The sequence below is a fragment of the Lethenteron reissneri genome, chromosome 38 (genome assembly GCF_015708825.2).
Source record: "Lethenteron reissneri isolate LAM-NWPU_2019-01 chromosome 38, ASM1570882v1, whole genome shotgun sequence".
NCBI lineage: Eukaryota > Metazoa > Chordata > Hyperoartia > Petromyzontiformes > Petromyzontidae > Lethenteron > Lethenteron reissneri.
Genome location: NC_083816.1, coordinates 3,677,230 through 3,702,451, shown reverse-complemented (window position 1 = coordinate 3,702,451; position 25,222 = coordinate 3,677,230). Strand labels below are relative to the sequence as shown.

The window sequence follows — 25,222 nt, the reverse complement described above, 5'->3', positions numbered from 1 at the left end:
CCCTTGCAGGTTGAGGATTTGTCACGATTTCCCGGTTGCAATTCCATTCAAATCTCTTTTCGTCTTGTTACATTGTGGTGCAGCCTCTAGTGGCTGCAGGATGATACACGAACGAATCGCAGCACACGTAGAGTTGTTTTCGTGCACCTCTGCCAACACGGCAGCATCGTCAGAGAATCAGAGCGTAGGATTCTGTATCATCGTTCACGCGGATGCATGCACGTACGCATGCTCATTGATTTCGTTCGATGTGCGTATGCCTATGTGCTTGTAGGTGTGTATGTATAATTTAGCTTTCACGAGAAAACCGTTCACACGCACGTGTGCCTATGCTTCCGTGTGGTAGTGCAGTGGTTAGCGCGTTGCGCTATGAACCCGGCGACGAATATTTGAACCGGTTCTGGGCCTCCCCTAGGTCGACTCGGCCTCAAATGAGTACCTGGTGTGGGGTATAAACATCGCCACTGGGGAGAAAAAGGTGTCGTGCCGGCCTACTCGCTAACAGCACTTGCTGCGACAGTCTGTTCAGGCTATAAGGGGGATCTTTGTGTGTCCTTGGTGTGTGCATTTGAGTGTGCACATTCACTCGTTTATAATTCACCTTTCACAGAATAATTTTTTTAACTTGCACGCTCGTGCGTCTGTGTCTCCTTTTGTGCGCCCCCCCCATCTCCATCTCCCTTCCCTCCCCACGCGCGACGCACAGGCGAGCACTGCGAAGTGAACGTGCGCTCCGGCCGCTGCGTTCCCGGCGTGTGCCGGAACGGCGGAACCTGCGTGAACCTCCTGGCCGGCGGCTTCAAGTGCGAGTGCCCGTCCGGCGGCTACGAGTGGCCGTACTGCGAGGTGACGGCGCGCAGCTTCCCACCCCAGTCCTTCGTCACGTTCCGCGGCCTGCGCCAGCGCTTCCGCATGACCGTCACCCTCACGTAAGTCGGCGCCACCCCCCCCGGACCACCCTCCCCCTGAGCCCCCCCCCCCCGCCTCCCCCCCCACCACTCCGCGTGGCACTCAGCACGAGCGTGCGTCCGGTACCGTCGATGACCCCCAGCTCCTGATCTCGAATGACCGCCTGCTGAACTACGGCTCTTTAACTCCTCTGGTTGGCAAATGTTCCAACTAACCCTTGGCTCCTGACCTTCAACCCCTATCTACTCACCTATGATCTCTATCTCCTGACCTTCAACCCTGGCTGCTGACCTGTAACCTTTCACTCCTGATCTGTAACCTTTAACTCCTGGCTTATAACCCTTCACCTCCATGTGCACTACTGACTCTCGCCGCTCTCCTCCAACCTTCGCTTGAAGTTTGATGGCAGCTTGATGCTGGGACTTGCGGCAACGTGAAACCCCGACTCGGACATCGATCCGAGTGGAGAGGAGGCCATGTCCCCGAGTGACGTTAATCAGTGGCAGGCAAAAAAGGCTGTCCAGGCCCGGACGCCTGTGGTGATGAGCTCAGCGTTGTTGGCGCTATTGCTGGAGACGTTAGGAATTGGAATTTTGCGAACAATGGTGCGCTGTCTGCGAGCGACGCTAATCTTAGAATAGAATGCGACAACAACGAACCGAATCGGCGTGAAATTACATTCTCGGGGAGCGCCAGCGCCGCTGCCGCCGCCGCCGCCGTGCGTCTGTGATGCCGCGAGCCCCGGCGATTTGAGTGCCGCCTGGCGGCGACCGCGCCGGGCTCAGGGCACGGCGGCCATGACAGCACCGACCTCCTCGCCATGCGACCTCCTCGCCATGCGTCCACCGCTCGTCCCGCGGGTCGGGTACGCGGCCCGGCCTTGTGCCGTGCCGTTTGAGAGCAAGGGCCGGCCAGTCCGGTCTCGGCCAAAGCTACCGATGCTCGCCAAGCCCCGTGCGGCCACGGGGCCCTAGCCCGGGTCAGGCTGCGTGGCCTGTGCTGCTCAGCAGAGTTGGTGGTGACTGGAATGGGGGCGGCCGTGGGCCGGCTGATGAATTGGTGTTGGTGGAACTCAGTCAAACCAGGTCCACTTGGGTGGTGGGCGGTAGTGGAGTTGGGAGACGTGGGGAGGAGCGGCTTGGGAAGGTTGGTTTTGGGGGGGGGGGGTCAGAGTACCCCCCCCCCCCACCCCCCGCACAGTACATGATTGGGGCTTACACGGGTTGATGAGTGCGGGGAGCGATGTCACGTGGGGTAGGGGAGTCTCAGTGAGTGTGTGTAAGTTCGCTTTCATAGGGGCTCGCTAGAAACACTTGATCCAACAGTCTGTTAATCGCATAAGCAGGGAACCTTTGTATAAGTAGTTGTGTGTGAGTGTGTGTGAGTATGTGTGTCAATGGGTATAAGTTCATGTTTCAAGTGTATTTTGTGTAACCCGGCGAGAACTTAAGAGACCAGGAAGTCTCATTTGCAAGGGTGACCTGGGTCACGAAATTGACAAAAGGAATAACAAACAAAAGAAATCTGTACAAAAACAATTGCATCACATGATGAGGAATTGGAAATATTGCACAAGCACAAATGGACATTTACATCAAAGCTGAACATTAATTCCCTGCTGCGCAAATCTGCTGGTGCAGATGCCCTCCGTATTGAGCACAGCACAAATTACAAAACTAAGCTACGTAAACATGAAACAGATTTAAGGTAACTTTATCACTACTATTTAAACAAACAAGGACATATGTGTGAGAGTCTGAGCACATGCGGGTGAGCGAGTGTGTGTGTGTGCTGGCCTTCATAGGTGCTCGGTAACAACACTTGCCCCAACAGTCTGTTCAGGCTATCGGGGGGATCTTTCTCTGCGTGTGGGGAGTGGTGATGCCGTGATTAGCGCACCGCGCTACAAACCCGGTTACCCGAGTTCGATTCCCGCTCACGGGCCAACATTGATGACGAATATCTGAACTGGTCATGGGCCTCCCCTAGTTCTATTCAGCCTTAAATGAGTTCCTCGTGCGGTATGTGAACATCAGTCCCGGGGAGACAAAGGTGGTGGCCGGGCGTGATGCTAGCCACCCACTCCCACATGTTCCGTGCCCGCCTTAATTGGTGCTCACGAACAGCACTTGCCCCACAAGAGCCTGCAAAAGGCTATCCGGGGGACCTTTGTCTTAGTGTGTGAGTGAACGTGTGAGAGCGTGTGAGAGCGTGTGAGTTGGTGAGTCACCTGAGAAAATTGAAATATGAAGTTGGCCTGGGTTTCTTTGCGGATGCTCACCCATTCCTGGTGTGGTGTGCGAGCGTCCTGCAATCAGAGAGACAAAGGCGGCCGGGCACGGTGTTGGACTGCACCATCCAGTCGAGTACCTTGCCAGCCTTAGCATGCGTTGGCTAACAAAGCAGCACTTCTCCCAACAGTTTTCAAGGTTAATTTGGGGATCTTTATCTTTGCCCGTGTGAGTGTGTGTCTTTGTGTTATTGTGAGCGTGTTTGTGCGTTCGTGGGTGTCGCCTTTTTTTGCGTAACAGCACGTGTGTACCTTTGCGCATGTGTGTGTGTTCGTGCGTTTGTGTCAGTCGAGGAGCGGTAGTGTCGTGATTTGCGTGCTACGCTATGAGCTTGATGATCCGGCCAACGCCAGTGACGATTATCTGAACCGATACTGGGCCTCCCCTCGGTCGACCCAGACTTACATGAGTACCTGGTGCGATGTGTAAGCGTGGTGCTAGCCAACCACCTCTTCGTGTTTCATTCCGGACTTCATCGGTGCTCGCTAACAGCACTTGCCCCAACAGTCTGTTGAAGGCTATATGGGGGATCTTTGTCTTTGTTTTACATTGGTGTGACCGTGCGACAGTGAGCGTGGTGCATACTCGCACGCTTGCGTGTACGTCCGTGTGTTTTTGTGTGTTGCGCTCGCGTTTGCGTAAGAGTACCTGTGTGCGTGTGGGGGAGCCTTGTGCATGACTGCACGTGCTTGCGGTTGGAATCCGACATGGCCCAGGGTGACAGGGGGGGCGGCCGTCACCACCGCGCCTGTCATACGCTCCTTTTCTCTTCATTACCGACTCGTCACTACTGGGTTACGAGTGGGTGGTGTGAGTGTGGCCCGGGGAGATCGGCACGGTGACGGCTCTCTCAGCCGGACTCGCGCGGACTCGCGCGCACCACGCTCGCAGCTCACGGAGTTAACTCAGGGACTCACAACGCACAGACTAACAGCTTGTGGCTCACAGCTCACTGCCCCAGACTCATGCTTTCAGGCTCATGCAGCCATCTGGAGTGAACCATCTGGAGTGAAAAAAAGTGTATAAGTACAAGTTGCAAAAGTACATCAATTCCTGCCGATGTTTCAACAAGACACGGGATAGAGAAGGGTCCCCTTTAAGGGGATGTCACCGGACTTTCACGGCTGGCATCTTACCCACGCGAGGGGACCCAGCTTGTACGCGCCCTGATTAGAGCGTCCGTCACGGGTCACTCAAACCGAACGTTGCAACTCTCACAGCTGGAAATTGGCAAATTACGTGAAAAACCACATTGTGTGTGCAGTCACCGGTGACCGATCGGGCTGACATCATCATATCCTCGCCACACTCGGGAACGCGGTTTAATCACTGCGGTTGAGAACCCGGTTTAATCACTGCGGTTGGGCTGCTAAAACCCGGATTCGAGTCCAGGATCTCAGCGGTGGCGGCTCCGTGTCTCCGGCCCGGCCATCATTACGAGTCCCCCACCACCCGGCCTCCTCTCTCCGTTTCACCGTCAGCGTGGCGGCGGCGGCGACGTCCCACCCGCCCGCCCGCCGTGTCGCTGCTGGGTTTGAGCTGCGGGTCCTCCAGTCCTCGCTCACGGTGATTGGGCATCGGTGGGGGGGGGGGGGGGATCCGTCGCGAACCGCGGCCTCGTCGTCCCAGAGGGGAAGGGGGACGTCGGTGAGGGCCGCACCTTAACGAACGCCAGCGGCGAGGCTCGGACTTTGCACGCTCGGCTAATGTTTAACCCCACCGCGCGTATTGATTCGGCTCAACAGGGGGTGGGTGGGTCGTGAATTACCTGAGGAGCCTCGGCCGGACGCCAGGTGCAGGGGCGGTGTGTTTACCCGCTTCTCCAGCTCCCAATGGGGGAGGGAGGCTCCCAAACCTCTCCCGTACCGTACGACCGACCAGGGATTGCAATTAGCGAGTGTTTGCAAACTCTGAACAGTTTCATAAATAATTATGGGGAGGGGGTGATGGGCGGCCACCACTGAACTTGGCTCCACCTGTGGTTTGTGGGAGTTATGTCATGATTTCTTGATTTATTTTCAACACCATTGCTGGCCCCAAAACGTCGGGCGGCTAGCAACGATCAGCACTATTATCAAATTTGCAATGGATAAGAGTGCGAAACGTTTGCTGAATTGAGCAAAGCTATTGTTATAAGAGCTTGTGGAGAAAAGATACGTCGCCGACGTGAGGAGGGAGTTTCACAGTGGAGCAGAGCGAGGGGAGGAGAGAGGGAAGTTTTGTAACCTGCGGTGTGGCGCGCGGGTGCGTGGGTGAGTGAGTGGGTTAGTGGATTAGCGAGTGGATGTGTGAGTTGTTGTGGCCTCCAGTGTGGTGGTGGTGGTGGCGGTGGCGGCGGCGGAGATGAAACAGTCAACACGGGTGGAAGGATCAAGGAGTGAAATTCACGGGAACGCTAACCGTGGTTGGAGCGATACGAGAGCGATAGGTGGGCGACTTCATCGCTTGAGATAGCGATGATGGCGACGATGGATGTGATTGCTCCCACTGCAACGGACATTGATGCAGCAGCCATCATGACGCAGCCGTCGCGATGTAGCCATCATAGCACAATAACTATAATCATGGCCGCGCGCGGTCATCTATCACTGCCAGCACAGTCCCGTAATTGCTATTAGTTCAGCCGCAGTCTCTCGCTCTGCTCATCACCGCAAGCTCCTCCTCGCCTTACTCCCTCCTCCTCCTCTTCCTCCCCGCTGCCCCTGTCGCCCCGAGCTCCTTCGCCCGGTCGCTCCGGCGAAGTTGAAACCTCTCGGCCATGGTAGCCGCCACCGCCACCGTCACCGCCAACCGCACGCGCTCTCGGAAAATTCCCGTCCGACCAGATGCGGGGTCTCGGGCGCTCAGATCGCGTTTCAGGGTGCGGGGGGCGGCTGGGTGGGAGTGGGGGGGCGAGAGGGGGGAGATGGAGCTGGCACTGGCGCCAGTTGCGGCTGAGGAGCCTTGAGCTGCCTCCATCACCGGGGGGGGGGGCCGGACTGACGAAACCTGGCAGGGGCCCAGGGCCACACGGGACCGGTAGTGGTGGTGGGGAGATTGTGGGGGGCGTGGGGGGTGAGGTGTTGTGGGGGTCCACCCTACCCCCCCAGGTGTACTCCTCGCGCTCGCCCTCTCACCGCGCGCCCCCACCCTGCGGAGACGAGTGAGAGTGACACGAGGAGAAGGAGGGGGGTGGTGTGATCGGGGTGGCCCTGTGTCCTCACTCGGAGCCTCTCACTTCGGTGACAAACGTAGCCCTCGTCGGGACCCCACCCTCCCCTCCTGCCCACCCCTCCCTCCCATCTTCTGAGCTTCTCCCCCAGCTCCATAGTAACCGCACCCCTGCGCCCCCCCTGGCTCTTTGTGATTGTAATGTGAAGGATGGGATTTGGCCAGGGGACAGTGGGGGTGGGGTAAGAGTGGGGGAAGAGGGTGGGGGGGCTTAGTCGGTACAAATTAGCCGGCGTAGTAGGAGATGGGGTCAAAGGTCAGCTCTCCCTGCGATGGGCGCCACTCGGAGTGGCGGTTCCCCAAGATTCAAACTCACGCGGCTCCTCTCCCGTCCCCCCCGCTGCCGGGGACACCCCCCCTGCCCCCCCACGGCTCCGTCGCTCTCCCTGTCCCTCCCCGCATCTCCCCCCCTCCCTCTCTCCCCATCGCTCGCACCTCCGCCGTGGCGGAGCGGCACCTGCTCGGCCAGAGTGGCCCTCGCCACCGCTCGCCGCAGTGCCACAGTGCCAGCGCAGCTTCTCCCCCCCCCACCACCACCCCGGACCCCGAGCCTTGTGAGACGTCTCCCCATCGCCTCGCCTCTCTGGGCTCTCTCTCTCTTCCTCGCCGTGTCTTCCTGCGTTCCCCCCTCGCCCCTCCCCAACCCCCAGTTGCCTTTCTCCCGCACTGCTTTTGTGTTGGGGGGGGGGGGGCGCTTTTTTGTTGTTGTTGTTGTGAGGAGCCTCGGCCTGGAATGCGGGCGGCAGGGTAATGCGGGGTAATGTGTCACGCCGGCCTTTCATGCTGTCCCGTGCGCGCAGAGGGGAGGGGGGAGAGGGGGGAGGAGGAGAGGGAGGGCGGAAGAACATGGGGAGGGAGGGAGGGAGGCTGGGGGCACGGCCCTCTAAGGTGTGCTCTTGCGTAAATCCCCTAGTGGGAGGTGGGGGGACCTGGGCAGGGGTGGGCAGCTCACGAGCGAGGGGGAGGGGGCGGTAGTGGAGGGAGGGAGGGTGGCAGCCTTGGAAACTCCTTTCAGAAAGGAACACAAAGATGAATCTGCGAGCGGTGTACGGTTCAGGGAAGAGGCGTCACGTTCTGCATCCTAACGATCAAAAGCTCGGCTTTAACGAGCGTGGAGCTGTGCGAGCCAAGGCCCTTTCTGTCCGGGCTTCTGCACGGGGCTACACTTGCCGTCCCCGCGGGGAGAGGTTTCTGTGATCGTCCGCACCCCCCCCCCCACCGCCCATTTCAGAGATTCGGAAACGGCGGCAACGCTCGGTTATTTTTCATTTCGAGCGAAACCTCGGAGGAACGGAGACACTTTTGGTTTTTTCCATTATCTGCGCGCGGCGGTCAGCGTCCACCCCGTGGGGAGTGGGGACGACTCGTCGCGTCTCCTGCCAACGCTCGTGACGGGAGACGCGGGTGGACGACTGAGCACGGGGAGGTTGAGTCTGGTGAAGTCAGCCGTGGCTTCTCTGGGTCTCTCCTTTATCAAACACAAATACTGAGCACAGGCCCAGCAGCAAACAGCACTGTTTTCATGGTTGTGATAGATAAGGGTGTAACACGCTTCTTTAATTCGAGCAAGGTTGTTAAAAGAGCTTGGCAAAAGAGACGACGCGAGGTTTTCGAAGTAGAGCAGTGAGAGGAAGAGAAGTGTTGTGACCTGTTGTGGGAGAGCGAGTGAGTGAGTACGTGGGTGAGTGAGTGGGTTCATGGGTGAGTGCGTGGGCTTGTGGGTGAGTGAGTGGGTTCGTGGGTGATTGAGTAGCTGAGTGGGTGAGTGAGTTAGTGCGTGGGTGCAGGAGTGGGTGAGTGGGTGATTGAGTTTGTTGTTGTGACCTGCAGTGTGATCGTGGTTGAACACTGTCGTGGTGATGGTGGAGGATGAGATAACACAATCAGTGTCGGGTAGAGACCGAGTCCTCAACATTGGTGGAGGAATCAATGGGTGAAGTTCATGGGAGCAGTGACCATGCTGGTGAGTGAGTGGCCGGAGTGAATGAGGGGTCTGGCTGTCGTATGGGTGGCTGTCCTGTGATGAACCCAGTGTGGGGAGCAGCAGCGTGCGGGTTTGGGGGGGGGGGCGACATCTCCTTGGGGTGTTTTCGCCAAATCCGTGGCAATATCCCCGCATCCTTGCACCTGCACCCCCGATTCTCCCAGGAGGACCCCCGCATCGGAGGGAGTCCGAGCTGCCCGCTTGCCGTCTGCCCTTGCGGGGGCACTGGAGAGGACCTTTGCCAATAAGCATCTGGCACTTGACCAGCATTGGTTCAAAGCAACGCCTGACTCTGCCGATGAGACACTGAATGTTGAAACCGGTCCAGAGTTTTAATCTTAATTGAACCGATGCTGTTGGTGCAATAATGCACTCTCAGAAGGAAGCCGTGTGGCTGATGGAATGTGCAAGTTGATTACATTGTATTCATGTAGAGGGAGAGATTTGTGAAGCAGACAAGTTGCCGCTTGTTTATTTTGTCACCTCAAATTAAATCGGGAGATTAAGTGGAGCCGCCACTGATTGGTGGCAGCAGCCGCTACACACGAACGTGGACCTGGGACGGCTAGACAGACCGGTGGGTCGGCGGGTTGGTGAGTGGGTGAGTGGGTGGGTTGTTGGGTTGGTGGGTGAGTGGGTGGGTTGGTGAGTGAGTGGGTTGGTGGGTTGGTGGGTTGGTGAGTGGGTGAGTGGGTGGGTTGTTGGGTTGGTGAGTGGGTGAGTGGGTGGGTTGTTGGGTTGGTGAGTGGGTGAGTGGGTGGGTTGTTGGGTTGGTGGGTGGGTTGGTGCGTGGGTGAGTGGGTGAGTGGGTGGGTTGTTGGGTTGGTGGGTGGGTGGGTTGGTGAGTGGGTGAGTGGGTGGGTTGTTGGGTTGGTGGGTGGGTGAGTGGGTGAGTGGGTGGGTTGTTGGGTTGGTGGGTGGGTGAGTGGGTGAGTGGGTGGGTTGTTGGTTTGGTGGGTGGGTGGGTTGGTGCGTGGGTGAGCGGATGGGTGGATTGGTGGCTGAGTGGGTTGATGGATGAGCGAATGGTTGGGTTGGTGGGTGAGCGGATGGGTGGGTTTGCAGCTGCGTGGGTTGGTGGGCGAGCGGGCGAGCGAGTGGTAGTGGTGGTCGCGGTGTGCCCCAGTGCCCATAGATCTGCGTAATCTCGCACGCGCAGGCGGTGAGCGGTGCGGGGCGCAGCTGCGTGAGGCTCCGTAATAACCAGGCTGTCACACACACGGGCACGCGGCACACACTCGCCACACCGGCCCAGGGGACCACACACACACACGGCTATAGATACAGACGCAAATATAGACACACACAGATAAGCCCAGATACACACGAAGATATAGATACAGATGCACAGATATACAAAGATAAAGATTACCCCGTGCAGTCTCTAACAGGATTTTGGGGCAAGTTCTGTTAGCGAGCACCTATGAAGGCCGACACGGCACACGAGGGGGTGGTGTGGCCACCACGACGCATTGCAACATTTGTTTCCCCAGCGGTAACTTGGTATTCATTTCAGGCTGAGTCGACCTAGGGGAGGCCCAGGAATGGTTTGGATATTCGTAAGTGATGTTGGCCAAGAGCCGGAACCGAACACAGGTCTCTGGGTTGGTAGCACGGTGCGCTAACCGCTGCACCACCACTCCCCACAGGCACACACCTTACCTGGGCATTGCCCCCCCCACACTCCATCCCCATCACCCGCGGACCATCCTTTAACCATCACCACAATCCTGCCTCAGGCCCACAGCCTGTCTCGCTTCATCTCCTCTGTGCTGCTGCTGTTTCCATGTGTGTTCGTCCCTGCGTATCGGTGTCTGTGTCTCCCCGTGTCTCTCTGCGTGTCACGAGTGTCCCCGTGTGTCTCTCTGCGTGTCATCATCTCTATGTGCGGTTGTCTCTACGTGTCAGCGTGTCCCTGTGTCGTGAGCGCACTGGACTACAAACTCGGCGAACCGGATACGATTCACACGACCAAAAACAGTAACGAATATTTGAACTGGTCCTGTGCCTCCCCAAGGTCGACTCGGCCTTAATGAGTATCTGCTGCAATGTGTAAATATAAGCACTTGGGGAGACAAAGGCACCCAAATGTGTGACGTTCCTGCTTTAATAGGTGGTCGTTGACAGCACTTTCCCGGGCAATATTTGTTTTTGTGTCTCTCTCCCCGTGTGGCCTCGTGCGTCTCTCCGGCTGTCGGTCTCCCCGTGCGTCTGCGTGCCCCTCGCGTCCGTGTCCCCGGGCGTCAGCGTTCATCTCTTGCTTGTCAATTCCTCGTGTGTCTCGTGTCTCCTTGTTGTTGTCTCTGTCCCGCTGTCCCAGCTGTGAGCCCCCTTGCAGGAGCTGCTGCTGCTGCTGCATGCGGGATTAGCATCCCCTCACTCTCCCCTTTGTTCCTCGCTTCTAAGAGGCCGGGGGATGCGGTGGGGGTCGGCGTGGAACACTCGGGGCTCGGCGAGGCGGGGGGGGGGGTTCGTGGGGGGCATGGGCCAGGGGGCACTTGGCACCGCACGAGGTGTGGGCTGGGAGGGGGAGGGGTGTGGGGTATAAGCGGTGAAGGGGTCCCCCGCAGGAAGCAGCGGGGGGGGGGTTCACAGTGGTGGTTGGGACCGGAGCGAGTCGGGATGATGCGGGGGGGCTGGGGGGGAGCAAACTGGTCTGGTAGAATGGGGTGGGTGGGGGGCTGGAGGGGTAGCCATGAGATGTCTCCGCTGCTCCAGCGGTTGCCGTGACACCTGAGGGGTCGGCCAGGGTTCGCACAAAGGCAGATCTGCTCGGCCGATCAGCCCCCGTCCGCTCCGATCGGCGTTGTCGCGACGGCCCAACAGCACAGCCCTGCCCCAGGCCGCGCGGCCGCGAGCATTCATCCGTGCGTGCGTGTGTCCTTCCGTTCGTCTGTCTGTGCGTGCGTCTGACAGGTCCTCTTGTCCGTGGGTGCGTTTACGTGCGCCGTTCCTCTCTCTCTTCCGTTGGTTGCGCCGTCTGTGCGTACGTCTGTGCATCCCGATGTCCACAATCCGTCTGTCCGTGCATCTGTGAGCCTGTCTCTCTATTCATCCGTTCGCTCGTCTTGTCCATCCGCCCGTCCACGGGTCTGTCCGTACGTACACGCGTGTGTCCGGTTATCCTTCCGTCCATCTGCCTCCTGTCCATCACGCGGTGCGTGTGTGCGTGCTCGCGTGCGGCGTGAAGGGACAACGCACGCGCTGGCCCCCGGGGCCCGCGGGAGGAGTTGCCGAGAGAGGCGGACGGATTCTTCTTGTCACTCCGGCGCTCCGTGCGAACGGTCGTGACGACGTCTGCCGTCCACGCGGGGCGCGGAGGGGGGGGGGGCATCGGCTGGGCTGCCGGTAGCGCGAGCTCTGCCTTCACTTGTGGTCGGGGCGGGGTATGAGGATGGGCGGGCGCGCGGGTGGGAGTGATGATGGCGCGAGGGGACAGGACCCGGAGAATCTGTGACAGCGAAACCTCCAGACAAAACACGCCCGTCATTCTGTCTGTACCTGCGCGACCGTCCTTTCGTCCGTCTGCCTCCGTGTGTGTGTCTTATTACGTGATTGCGCCTGGCTGTCTGTCATTAGGCCTGTATGACTGTCTCTTTTTATTCCGTGTTATATTAGATATGCAGTCTCGCTCTGTGTATATCTGTCTGTGTCTATGTATGTCGGTGTGTTCACCCATCTGTGATTCAGTGTAGTCATATATATATATGTGCACGTGTGTCGCTCCATGTGCATTTGTATCCACGTTTCAATCTGTGTCTCTGTGTTTTTGTGGTGTCCACGCGTTCGTGTACGTGGCTACGTCTTTGCGTCCACGTTTTTGTCTTCATCTCTCCATCCATCCCTGTGACCCGGTGTCCACATGTCTCTGTGTTCTCGTGTCCCGGTCCCTATGTGTCCCCGTATCCCTGTGTCATCATCTCACCCCACGTCTCTCTGTTGTCCCCGCGTCTCCGCGCACAATCTCTCCACCGCGCCGCGGGGGGTCACGTGGCCGCACGAGCAAAGCGTCAGAGCGACATTTTTACACAAACATGGCAGCAGAGCCACGCTCGGCACCGGAGTTCAGTTGCGAGGCCGCCGCTCGCGGGTCGGCACCGCGGCGCTGCCACCGCTGCCACCACCGGGACGTGGGAAGCAGAACGCCGCATTTACGGTCCAAGCCGCGTTGGTGATGGCTCCACACCCGCAGCTAGGTGTACGTGTGGAGCGACGCTCGCTCCCATCGCAGCTCCTAGTTGCTGGATTTGGGGGGGGGGGGGGGGTGGGCTTAGGTTTCACCTATAACCTCTTGCTCGCCCCCTCCCCGTTCGCTTGTCACTGAAAATGGCGTTGATTTTGGCGGCGTGCGTGATGGAGAGACGTTGCCGAGTGCTGGGGGCGTATCGGCATAACGGCACAATGATTCGTGGAGAGACGCGCACGCTCGTTATTATGCGCGTACAATTGTGCTCGTGAGAATATTGACTGTGGACGATTTATGCAAATCGTATGCAGATTAAATGCTGATGTGACATTTAGGCTAACGGAGCGAACCGAACTGTACAAACGAGCCAACCGTACAGATGTGACGGCAAGAACAACGGCGAAGGAGGTGTGGTCATTGCGTCGAGTGACCGCCGGCCAAAGTCGTGACAAGTCATCGAGTTCACTGTCTCTCCATCCGTTACGATATCTCTCCAGGAAGATCCCTCCAGATTGGAGCATCTCTCATTTGCACGGACAAGAGAATCGTTTATTGAGTCCTTGAGCCAGGCTGGGCCAGGATCTGGCCAGGAAACAGGCTGAGCCTCAGTGCTTTGTGGGTTCAGCCTGTGTCCCCGTGTGTCCCTATGTGTTCCCGTGTACCCATACTGACCCGTGTGTCTCCAAGTATACCTGTGCCACGTGCTTACGTGTGCCGTGCTGACCAGCGTGTCCCCGCGTGTCCCCACGTGTCCAGGTTCGCCACCAAGGAGCGGAGCGGCCTGCTGCTCTACAACGGCCGCTTCAACGAGAAGCATGACTTCATGGCGCTCGAGATCGTGGACGAGCAGATCCAGCTCACCTTCTCTGCAGGTGAGGATGCCGGCACGCCAGGGTACCAGCACGCTGGCGCACCGGGGCACCCGCACACCGAACCCCCACGCCCCCCCCACACCGTCACACCGTCACACCGTCATGCCGCGACACAGGCAAACTGTGATAATATCTCGTTCTTCCGCATCCCCCCTCTACTCCAGACGGAGATGGAGCTTGACCGTGATCATTTGACTGAGATGGATGGATAATGAGAGATGACTAGGTCATTGGATAGAGATGTACAGAGCCGGATAGAGATTATTGGTAATGGATAGCCATTGTCGACATTTGGGGTTTGCAATTTGATTCAAGAATTGTTATATATTTATTTTTTAAAATTGTAAATGGTAGCGCCCCTAGTGGCTGCAGGGGTCACATGACCCCATCCTTACGAACGCACGATTCAATTCAAGCAGAATAATCTATTTGATTGGATGGTTCAAGAGATGGCTGGAGATAAAACCTCATTCCGCCATTGCGTGTTAACCGCTCAGGGACGACTCCTCTTGCGGCTCTATTTTTGTCCCGTAAACCGTGGGCGGCTGTGAAGGTGCGGTGAGGACACGGTGCGGTGATGGTGTGGTGATGGTGCGGTGATGATGTAGTGATGGTTCTGGTGATGGTGGGATTATAGTCTTGACGATGGAATGGTGATGCCGCAGTGACGGTACGGTGCTCGTGCGTTCATGGTGCGGTACTGATGTGGTGACACTGGTGGTGGTGCAGTGCTGAAGCGGTGATAGTTTGATGATGGTGGTGGTTGCGCGGTGTGGATGTTGCGATGGTGCGGTGCCAACGACCGTGGAGGGTGCGGTACGGCCTCCCCCGTGTGCCGGGATGGGCCCTGGCGTTGCCGCGGCGGTTGCGAAGGCGCGGGCTCTGGCACGCGCTCCTCCATTATTGGATTTCTCTTCTCGTTGCGGTGATTTCTCTGCCTCGTAAAAACCAGGCACCTGCTGCTGGTGGGGGGCGAGAGAGAGCGGAGAGATTAAAGAGTGGGAGGGAGGGAGAGAGGGAAGAGAAGAGAGAGTGGAGAGAGAGTAGATATGGCAGCCACCAACTTAATCGGAACTGTGACCCTGCTAAGCACGGCGCTTGCTCTCACAGCGGCTGCTGCTCATAAGAAGGCCACGCGGGCGGTCACCGCAGCCACGGTGGCGAGATGTTATCTCCCTCTCTTGGTATGCAGGAGGTTGTGGGTTCGATCCCGACCCTGACGCCTGTATATTTGGAGTTTGCAAGTTCTCCCCGTGGTCGCGTGGATTTTTCTCCGGGTCCTCTGGTTAATCCCTCCACATTTAGAATCAACATGCGTTTTACAGTATTTGGCTGCGATAACTTTCCACGTCAAAAGCCACTTCGTTGAGCTGTCATTTTTGGCCAGGTTGCTTGTGATAAAGAGCTTCATAGCTCATTGGGCCTTACCTGGTAAAATAAAAGTAGTTGAAGTAGTTTAGTTAACGGATCCACATTCCGCCGACAGCTCCGTCCCTGATTTTTATTACAGCCCCTCGGTCCCTTGCGGAAGAGCGGCGAAGGTGGCGGCGGTCGGGCTGGCCGTCTCTGCCCCGCCATCAATAACGTGCTCCCTTAATCCTCTCCCTCCCTGTGCGACGGAGCGGCCCCCCGTCTCACACTGGGGTAGGATTTTACGACTCTTGAGATGAAAATGAAGGGGACGCGCGCACGTGTGCGAGTGGCGGCGCGGTCGACTGCGTTAAATCAGCGGTTGTGGCAGCGATGACTTTTTTTCTCATTCGCGCTGCGAAGTTTTGTTCGGCGCCGATGCCCGACATTTCTCTGCGCGCGCCGGCATCTAGCTCAGGAACGCGACAGAACTCGGAAACACGTCGGGAGAAATATATACGGCGCAGCTGCGAAAAAGCCGCGCGGTGGTAAATCAGCAGCGCTGCCGGCCCAGTTTAGGAGGGAGGATGGCTGCCTCGGGTGCCCGTGAGCTGTTCCTCTCCCATCGGCCGCGTGCACTATTTATGAGCGACGCTGCGAAGTTGGCGGTGGTGGTGGTGGCGCTGCGGCAGTCAGGTCCCCCGGCACAGCCCGTTGCTACGGATACCGCAACTGCAGTACTCCAGAGGAAGTCGGAGCATCATAGCTGTGGAGGAATTATTTTGAAGTTGTGGGACAATTCATCACGGGGGTTGCGGGGGGGGGCGGAGGCATGTGAAGTAGCTGGGGGGGGGGGGGGGTTTGGGTAGGGGGTGCCAAAGAAAAGTAATAATTGAGGGGGTGCGGCATAATCTGGTTCTTATCATCATCACCATCCTCCCCCCCAGCACCCAGAGCTTGCGGAGGTACAGCTGCTTCTCCCGCCCTCGTGCCCTTCCCTGCGCCGCTGGGCCGTCGCGTTCCACTCGCGAGTCCGTGAAGTCGCCGAGTCGTCGTCGTGTGTTCGGTAATGGCGGCCGCTGCTGCCGCTCGGCCCTCGTATGATCGCTTGCGTGTCCGGCGGCGCATGTCTCTCCGCGCAGGGGAGAAGTCGACGCTGGTGACGCCGTACGTGCCGGGAGGCGTGAGCGACGGCCAGTGGCACACGGTGCAGGTGCACTACTACAATCGGGTGAGTCCCCGCCGGCGCGGCCACATGCACGCGCATACGCACACACGTGCCGTCACGCCCGGCCACATCTCGCCCGGCCAGGTGAGTCCGACGGCCGCTCTAAGGACCCACCTCTGACGCAGGTGAGACACCAAATGTCAAAACTGCTGCAGAGTTTTGCTTTAGTTCAATAAGGCCTGCTGATGAAGATGCACTCCCAGAACGCCATGCTGCCCGATGGGTCGAGTGTAATAATGATTGATTGAACAGGGGCAAGAGTTTGGACGTTCACGCAGCGCATCGCTCGCGCTCTGTGCGTGGTGCGGCAGCGCGCTCCGCGACCGAAGGGGCGGACGTGCCGGATCGCCGAGCCCTCGTCTCGCGGGGCAGGGCCGTCATGATTGCTTTGCGGGGGCCGTGGGGGAGAGGGGCCACGGAGGTCAGGGGCCGTCGATCGCTGTTGTGACTCAAATTTATCGATACCGAGTGGGGCCCGGTGAGGCATCGGCACGGTGGTGGCGGCAGCGGCGGCCATATCTCGGCAATCGATAACCGCGCTGAAGCGGCCGTCGTTGGAGCCCGTGCTCTCCGCCCTCACTCGGCTCTTCGCATCCGTAATCGCTCAGCGCTGATTGATAACGCAGGAGGCAGTGCCACCGCCGCCCGGTGTCTCGCTCTCTTCCCCGGCGATTGTGGCGAGCGAGTGAATGAGCGAGCGAGTGAATGAGCGAGCGAGTGAATGAGCGAGCGAGTGAGTGAGCGAGCGAGTGAGCGCGCGTGGTGGCAGATCGGCCGCGCCGTGTTTGTTGTGCCGGGCATGAGCCGCGTTTGGGTATCGGGTGACGCTCGCAGCGTTCCCCACGCCTGCTTGTTTCAAATCCGAGAACCACAAACCTTCGGGGAGCGAGCGCCGTCTGGGCGTGGGGGTCGGGTTGAGACGAGGGCCCATCCTTGTCCGTCGCGGGGTTGATGATGACGGCGCCCCGCCTGAGTAGCGGGACCCACCATATGGCACTGGCGCTCGCCCACGCTCGCCCACGCTCGCCCACGCCCGTCTCCGCCCGGGCTATGAGATCACCGCGCGATCGACAACGTGCCACATTAGCGGCGAATATCTAAACCGGTCATCGGCCTCCGCCTAGGTGCACTCGGCCTCAAATGAGTATCCTGCTGCAGGTGTATACAACGTCAGCACCGGGGGGACGCAAAGGCGACCGGGTGCCATGTTGGCCACATTCATGCCCCAAACAGCCTGTTTGAGGGCTACACGGGGGAGGGGGGTGGTGGAATCTTTGTCTTTGTAGGGTTGTAACGCGCGCGTGCGTGGTGTTGTGTGGCGATGGAGATGGCGGTAGCGGTGGCAGGCAGCTCCGCAGGAACGAGCCGAGCTTTGTCTGCAGGATGGGACGGTCGTGGTGCAAACGTGCGACTCTCGCGACGAGCTCTTTGTTATTTAAACGCGAGCCCGTGGCTTTGTGCCACAGCCTGGGTTCTCACCGCTGGGCGCTTGTGCTGGGTGCTGTGGGAGGCTACGGCTGGGTGCTGTGGGAGGCTACGTCTGGGTGCTGTGGGAGACTTCGCCTGGGTGCTGTGGGAGGCTATGGCTGGGTGCTGGTTCCTGCTGGAGTTTGAGAGCTGGGTGTCCCGTGACTTGAGCTCTGCTCTGGAAAAGCATTGTTTGAATAATGGCACGAGCATGCTGGAAGTTGGACCTGCGTGCTGGATTGTGGGACCCGGAGTTAGTGTTTGATGTTAGTGCGTGATGTTAGTTCAGGGTGTTACTGCAGGCCATCGGTGCAGGGTGTTGGTGCAGGGTGTTGGTGCAGGGTGTTGGTGCAGGGTGTTAGGGCAAGGCATTAATTATGGTGGTAATTTGTGGCATCAGTGCGTGACGTTAGTGCAGGTTGTTGGTGCGGGATGCTGCGGGAAAGCTGCTGGGTGCTATCGGTGGTGATGCACCGATGGTGCTGGCTGCTGTTGTTGGCTGCTGTTGTTGGGTGCTGTTGTTGGGTGTTGTTGTTGGGTGTTGTTGTTGGGTGTTGGCGTTGGGTGTTGGTGTTGGGTGTTGGTGCGAGAGACGAGAGGCGTTGGAGGTTGGGTGCTCGACTGCGTTGTGTGTGGTTGGAGCTGGCGTTAAGGCCGTTGTTAATGTTTCCGCGGTCGTGCTGCCATTCGGCTCTCCCACGAAGTGTTTTTGTGCCTGTGGCCGCGTGCTGTGCGGGCGGCGCGATGACCGACGTTTCGGGCGGCGCGATGCTCGACGTTTTGCTCCACGCGCCGTAGAAGATAGCGGAGGACCTCCTGGCACGCGGGTCGAATCGTCAGGACGTCACCGTCGAACAACACGCGGCCCGAGAGCACGGCGGCCTCGGGGCCCCCCCCCTGCCCCCCCGCCACCTGCACCTCGTTGCCCGTGTCGTTGGCATTCCTCCCGCGCTCTCTGAAGAAAGGAGCCTTTGTGGCCATTGTGTGTCCGCTTCAAGGAGAAGCAACACCACCCAGGCCCCTCCCCCTGATCCCCCCCCCCCCCCCCACCACTTAACCGCCAACTCCACCTCCTGCCCACGGAGACCCCCGCTAGAAGGAGTGGGGGGTGGACGCTGGGTGCCCCCCCCCCCTCTTAGTTACGGTGGATGCGTCGCTCCGCCCAGGTGCCCCCCCACCCCACCCTCCCTCCCCCCCTACCCCAACCCCTCCCCCTCAACCACTCCCCTTCTGCACTTCCCCCCCCTCCACCCAAACTATCTCAAGTGCCCCTCACTGCGGGGGTCTCACATGACTGCTCAGTGCAGCCTTCGCTGAGCAAACACGCGTGGCTACATGCGCCATACGGGCGCACGCACGAGCTGTGCGCGCGAGCCGCGCTTGTGTCACACTGGGTTTCCACCGCTCATTCATTCATTCGTACGGGACGAGCCTCCATGAGCCCCCAAGGCTCGTCCGCAGGAGGTTCCTGCCAGATTTTTCGCAGCCGTTGGCGATGTTGCCGCCGCGATCCCGATTGGGTGACTTGCAGGTGACCTTTCATCAGTGTGGATGCTCGGCCGATGACGGTTACGTTAGGGCTGAACGATTCATCGATTTCAAATCGAAATGGCAATTTTAAACAATGCGATTGGCAAATCGCAAAGGCTGCGATTTTTTGCGATTTGAAAAGTCCTATTACAGTACTTTGTTATTGGAATTGTTTATTTTTGTATTATTATATATTTATTTAATTAACTTAACAATTGTTCTATGTTTGTTTGTTCTACTTCAATTAATTTTTTTATAAATACATGTTGGAAGCAATTAATATATTTTAAGTTCTCATCCTTGCATTAGAATATATAGAGCAGTTCATATTTTGATGGTATCCTGTGATAATGCTCCATCACATGTTTTAAATCTGTTACACAGTGAATATTGAACTGAAGCTTGACTGAATTTTTTTTATCGCAAATCAAATCGCAATATCTGTCAGAAAAATCGCAATTAGATATTTTCCCCAAATCGTTCAGTTCTCGGTTACGTCGCGCGTTTCATCTTGGTCATGATGTCTGGACGGTCCCTTCCTAAGAAACGACTCCCTTCGTGTGTGGGAGGAAACCCGCAGCGCCCCGAGAAAGCCCATCGCTGCACAGCTCCGCACGGCGCGGGTTCGCGGTCCCGTGGCCGCCGACTGCTCCCTTGGCCACCCCGAGTTCCTTAAATGCGCGCGAGATTCAACTCGGGATGCGCTGCCACGCGGTGTGCGGGGGGGGGGGGGGCGGGCGTGTGCGGGCACGCCCCCCGCGTGCCTCGGGGCACGAGCGCCGCTCTGTCAGTTCGAACGTTCGCCGCCGCACGCTCCCCCGAGTCCAGTCGGATGCGCCGCGCGGATCACACACACGGCAAGTCTGCTGCCAAGCCGGCTCAAGACATGAGGATGGATCTCGTATGCCGGTAGATGGGTCCGGGTGGTTATCCTATAGACCTGTCACCCACCATAGGAATGTGGAATTTTCAAGGCCACTGGCTCTGCGGGGCTGTAAACGGGAGATGGGCAGTCGGAGGTAACGTGCCGCACAGCGTCGCGGTTTTCGCGCCGAGCAATAACTCCAGGCACCTGGGTTCGATTCCCAGCCTGGGGCAACATCAGTGGGATATATGAAGCCTGTTCTGGCCCTTTTCTCGGTCAACTCGGCCTTCGATAGCAAATGTTTGAATGAGCACCGGGGCTCCCGTAGGTACACTCAGCCTTAAATGCAGTGTTTAAGCACCAGCACTGGGGGAGACACAAAGGCAGCCGAGTGTGTTGCTGGCCACAACACGCCCTCGTGTGCTGTGCTTGCCTTAATAGGCGCTCGCTAACAGAACTCCCACACAGTCTACAAGGCCGCACATGAGAGTTCAGTGCCAATTCAGTCATCATCATCAGCCATGATCAATCCACTGCTGGATCAAGGCCCCTCCAAGCCACCGCCTCCGTCTGGCACAATCGTGCCGTGCGACAGTCCTCCTAGCGCCTGCAACACAGACGCCGACTCCACCGCTCCATCTCTGCGGTGGTGGTCTGCCTGGTCCTGGTTGCCGGTTGTTGTCGATATTCAGCGGTTGTTGCTGGTTGTTGCTGGCTGTTGCTCGTAGTTGTTGGTTGTTGCTGGCGATCGGTTGCTATTGCCATGCCGTCAGCGCCACAGGGAGGTCTGTGCCGACTCCACCTCCATTAAAACTCACCCCCCCATTCCCCCATCCTTACACCTCCCCCATCACCACCCCCCCCCCGACACTCCCCCCCCCAACCCAACACCCCACGCCCATTAATCTCCTTCCCGGAATAAAACCCCCAGCCGAACACAGAGAAAGAGAGCAAGGGGGCAGGGGATCCGTGACCTTTTAACCTCCACAGCGCCCAGCGCCCCCCGTAAACGAGCGCGGCTCGAGTCTCCGCCACGGCGGGGCCTGTGCCGCGACCGGCCATTGTCCTCCGACCGCGCTACCGCTGCGACCCCTCGGCCCGGTGGCCGGCACGCTGGGCCAGGGGGGTCGCAGCCCCCCAACCCCCCCCCCGGGTCTCCCACAAAGCATCGCCATGAAGGGAAGCGTCAAGGCTTTCATTTTTTCACATGCGAGAGACAAATATGGGAAGGAGGCGCACCATCTGCGTAATCATTGTGTTACTCGTGTTACCCACAATGTCCGCTATCGATTATTTTCCCACAATGCCTAGCGAGCAGCGGGGGCAGCGGCCGTGGGTTTAGGGGCAGCACCGGGCACCGCAGCCGCCCCTCTGCTCGCACCGCTGAGGCGCTGTCGTCACCGTCATCGTCGTCGTCACGGGCTCCGAATCCCACCACATCGTCTCAACCACTCGGGGCGACTGCTCCCCCCCCAACCTCGCCCCCCGTTTTGGTAACGTCGCGCTCCGTTCCCATGCACCGTGGCGAGGAGCGTTGTTACCGGTGCGCGACCGCGCTGTGAGGACGGTTCTACAGAAAGAGATGGGGGGGGGGGTGTGGGGTGGGGGGGGCACGAAAGTTTTTTAATGAAGCGTGGGGGTGCGGGCATTGAGATGGTAATGGTGGGCGGGCAGGGCCGCCCAGCGGCGGAGCGAGCCCTCGCCGACGCCATTGTCTCGGCTGCCCCTCTTTGTGTCCTCCTGCTCGAGTCCCTCCGCTGGTTGCCACGGCGACGCCAGCCCCTGCCATTGGGTCTCCCGTGGCGACCGATCTGTGATGTCATCGCTGAGGAATCCGTGGCCCGGGAGGGGGGGGGAGAGGGGGGCGTTGGGGGGTGGTTTGCGAGCGGCCGTCATTCACACCCTTGCGTCGATCCCCCCACGCCGACCTACAACCTTTCCCAGCCTCACCGTCCCCCCCCCTTTCCCCTCCAGAGGCATCACTAGAGGGGTTGGGGGGGGGGGGGCGAGGCCTGGACCTGCCAGGCTGTCGCGGTGATGCCGGGATGAGTGCGAGCGCTGTCATCGGCTCCCGCTGCGGTCGTGGGATGCGATTGTGAGATTCAGCAATTCTCGCCGCTCCTGCTGCACGCGATGGAGAGAGAGAGGGGGGGAAGAGAGGGGAGGGGGAAGAGGTAGAGTGGGAGAGGAGGGAAAGAGGGAGAGGAGGTAGAGTGGGAGAGGAGGGAGAGGAGGGAGAGAGCCGTGGGTCACTCAGCCATATCTGAGAGCAAACAGGAAAATTATAGAGAAGGGGCCTTGGCAATAAAGTAACGTATTTACCCAGGAAAAAACTCAATTGTCAGGTTTCCATCCAAGTTTCATACCCAGAAAATTAAATCGACAAATTCCAAAATGAAAACTCGACTCGGGTCAGTTCCCCTGGGCGGGAGAGGTGACCGTGGGACGCGGCCGCCGAGTCTCAAGGCTGCTGCTCCTCGATGCTGCCGCGGTGCGACGGTTTGCCACGCCGGTTCGATGCTGTCTCCTGGCGCGGCAGTTTGCGACAATGGTGCGGCTCTCTCAAATCCCCAGCCCACTGCCTCCGTCCGCCCGGCCGACCGAGCCAGCGCACGCGGGCACCGCCGGCGGTTAGTCTACGATGGGTACGCCGCGTGCGGTGGTGGTAGGGGTACGGTGTTGCAGACACCCGCCTCTACCCACGCGGGTCCGGTCGACGTGGACGAACCGAGCGGAGGCCCTTCCGCGTGCAGCGGACTCTCGGGTTCGCGCCTCCGGGCGCCGCTCTCCTGCCTTGCGGAGCCAAGTGCTCGTTGGTGGAGATTAGGCCGTGGGCCGGACCAGACTTCGGTGCCACCCAAGATGGCAACATATTCGTCGAACCGGTCTATAGATGTGGCCAATTAGAATCCACTACGCGATGGCCCCCCACTCATTTGAAGTGCGTATCGCGTGATTCACCACTATTGGCCGGATTGAGAAGCTGGACCCTGCTGAAGTGATGTCACCTCGGGTGGCACCGGCAAGTATAAAATACCTAGTCTGGTCTCGTGGACTAATCGGCCAAACTTCCAGATGCATCAGAATCCTTCGGGAGAAGAGCATTGAGACTCGGCGAGTCTGTTCTGGGGTCGATAGAGGACTCGTTCTTTATAATTCTTGTAATTATTCACTGCACTGCGCACCATGGCCAGCGCGAGTTCCGGCCCGTGCGTCTGTGCGTCTGTGGGAAAGGCCGGCCCCCGCGTGGTAGCGGACGACGGATTAAGCTGGAATTCCACTCCGTTTACCAAATGCACCGCTGCTCGCGATATAAACTTAAAACGGTGTCGCCTTACCGCGCGAAAGATGAGCCGGGTGATAGGGGCCTGGTGGGTGGGGTGGTGGGGAGGGGACGGAGCGGGAAGGGGGATCGCTAGAGGATGACGAGCGAGCGACTCTGCCCCAGAGGTCTCTATAGTTCCGCAGCTCCACGGTGTATCTCGGGCAGTTTGACCGGTCACGTGGCTCCGTGCTGGTGCCCCTCACTGTGGAGTGGCTAGGAATGGCCTGTGGCTCCACTGTGGAGCAGGGAATGTTTGAGCTGAGCAGAAGCAGCAGTAGCAGCAGTAGTTGAAGCAGCAGAAGCAACAGCAGAAGCAGCAACAGCAATGGAAGTAGAAACGGCATAGCAACAGAGCAGCAACAGCATAAACAGTAGAAGCACCAACAGTAGCAGCAGTAGAAACAGTAGAATCAGCAGCAACAGCATAAACAGTAGAAGCACCAACAGTAGCAGCAGCAGTAGAAACAGCAGCAGCACATGAGGGTGAGAACACTGCTTTATCTGAGCATTATCGCTGCTGCTTCTCTCTGCATCAGTGGGGGGGGGGGGGGGGCAGAGGTGGAGGCAGGGGGCCCTGGGGATGGAGATTTGCATGGTGCTTCCTCCCTGTGCTGCGCGGATTTGTCTCGTGGCTTTGAAAGCTGCAGAAGCCCCGAGCGGATCCTGCAGGGGTTGTCTTATATCGGCGATGTCAGATGCTTGGAATATTTCGAGAGGGCCCTACCAGCTAATGCACTTATTCAGGTCAAGGCTGCCTAAGCCCCTCTAAGCCGCCGCAAACATTTAAGAGCCGAGAAAGAGGGTTTCCTTTCACCGGGGGCGGCGGCGACGGAGGAGGATGCACAGGGGATGGTGCTGGCGCACATCTCTACCAGCAGAGAGGCAAAGGTCCCCCGTATAGCTGTGAACAGACTGTTGGGTAAAGTGCTGTTCGCTGGGACACCTAAAAAGGCCGACACGGCAAACACACATACACACGTGCGCACACACACGCACGTCACCTAAACCAGTGGTTCTCAAGATTTTTGGAACCGCAGCCTCCCCCGTCGCTGCCCCACGTTGTGCGTTTGTCTTTAGTAGCCGTAATGAGGCGCCGAAGTTCAACATTCAGTTTTTCTGCTGCACGGTACCCACGCCGCAGTCTGCGCCCCTCCCAGTCCCTGCCCGCCACCCACCCCCGACAGAAGCGCTGACCTAGACGTGCACTCGCGCACGTCAACATTCCGGAGAGCGTGAGAGAGAGACCGGAGAAACCACAAAGCGGATTCACGGACGCTGGAACGCAGCGGGCCACGCGCGCGGAAGCGAGCGATCCCGCAGGATCCTCCTCCTCGACCCCGCGTTCCTCCACGCGCCCGCGACGCTGATCCACGACGCTCTCAACTGCCAACCCCCCCTCCCAACACCTGGGCTCAGGTGCAGCGATTATAGTATTGGCTGATAATTACTCGAGTCCAAATCCCCCCTGAAATTCCTCGACGGCGGTGGCAACAGCGATGGTGGCGGCGGCGGCGGGTTCTGCGACATTGAGGAGGACGCGTCCGTTCGGTACTCGCGTGTCCAACCGACCTGCCGCGACACGTGGATCGGCAGCGTGGGAGCGTGGGCCGTGGGCGGAGCGAACACCAACGGCGGGCAAAGCGAAGCGCGCGAAGGAGAATGGCGGAGAGGCAAGGGGTTGAACCGTGCGCAGAGACGGCTTCGAGGAGGCCTTCACTCAGCAGTGGATCGATCATGGCTCATCGCAATTACGGCGGGTTTAATCCGTTGAACACGTGTAAACCGGCGCGTGAGCAGGCTCTCCGCTCGGCCTCTTCATCAGAATCTAGGGCAGGGTAACATGATGGAGGGATGGTTTACAGCACTGCACAACGAAGGATGGCACCGGCACGCGGAAGCCTTCATTCAGTGGTAGACCGACCGTGGCTTTGGACGACAACGATGACGATCAGATAAACAAGCTCTGCGCACGCTGGCAGCCAGGCTCATTTCACCCGGACCTCAA

General features: G+C 58.8%; 1 protein-coding gene across 5 annotated transcripts in view; it reads left to right on the top strand.

Moving 5' to 3' along the window:
• LOC133351737 (cadherin EGF LAG seven-pass G-type receptor 2-like) overlaps positions 1–25,222 on the top strand; it is a 122,160-nt gene that overhangs the window by 51,903 nt on the left and 45,035 nt on the right. For all 5 annotated transcript variants that reach the window (XM_061567198.1, XM_061567197.1, XM_061567195.1 and 2 more), the window contains exons 4-6: positions 707–929; positions 13,337–13,452; positions 15,945–16,033. In XM_061567198.1, coding sequence (XP_061423182.1) covers positions 707–929; positions 13,337–13,452; positions 15,945–16,033 — 428 coding nt within the window. The remainder of the gene's footprint in view (positions 1–706; positions 930–13,336; positions 13,453–15,944; positions 16,034–25,222) is intronic.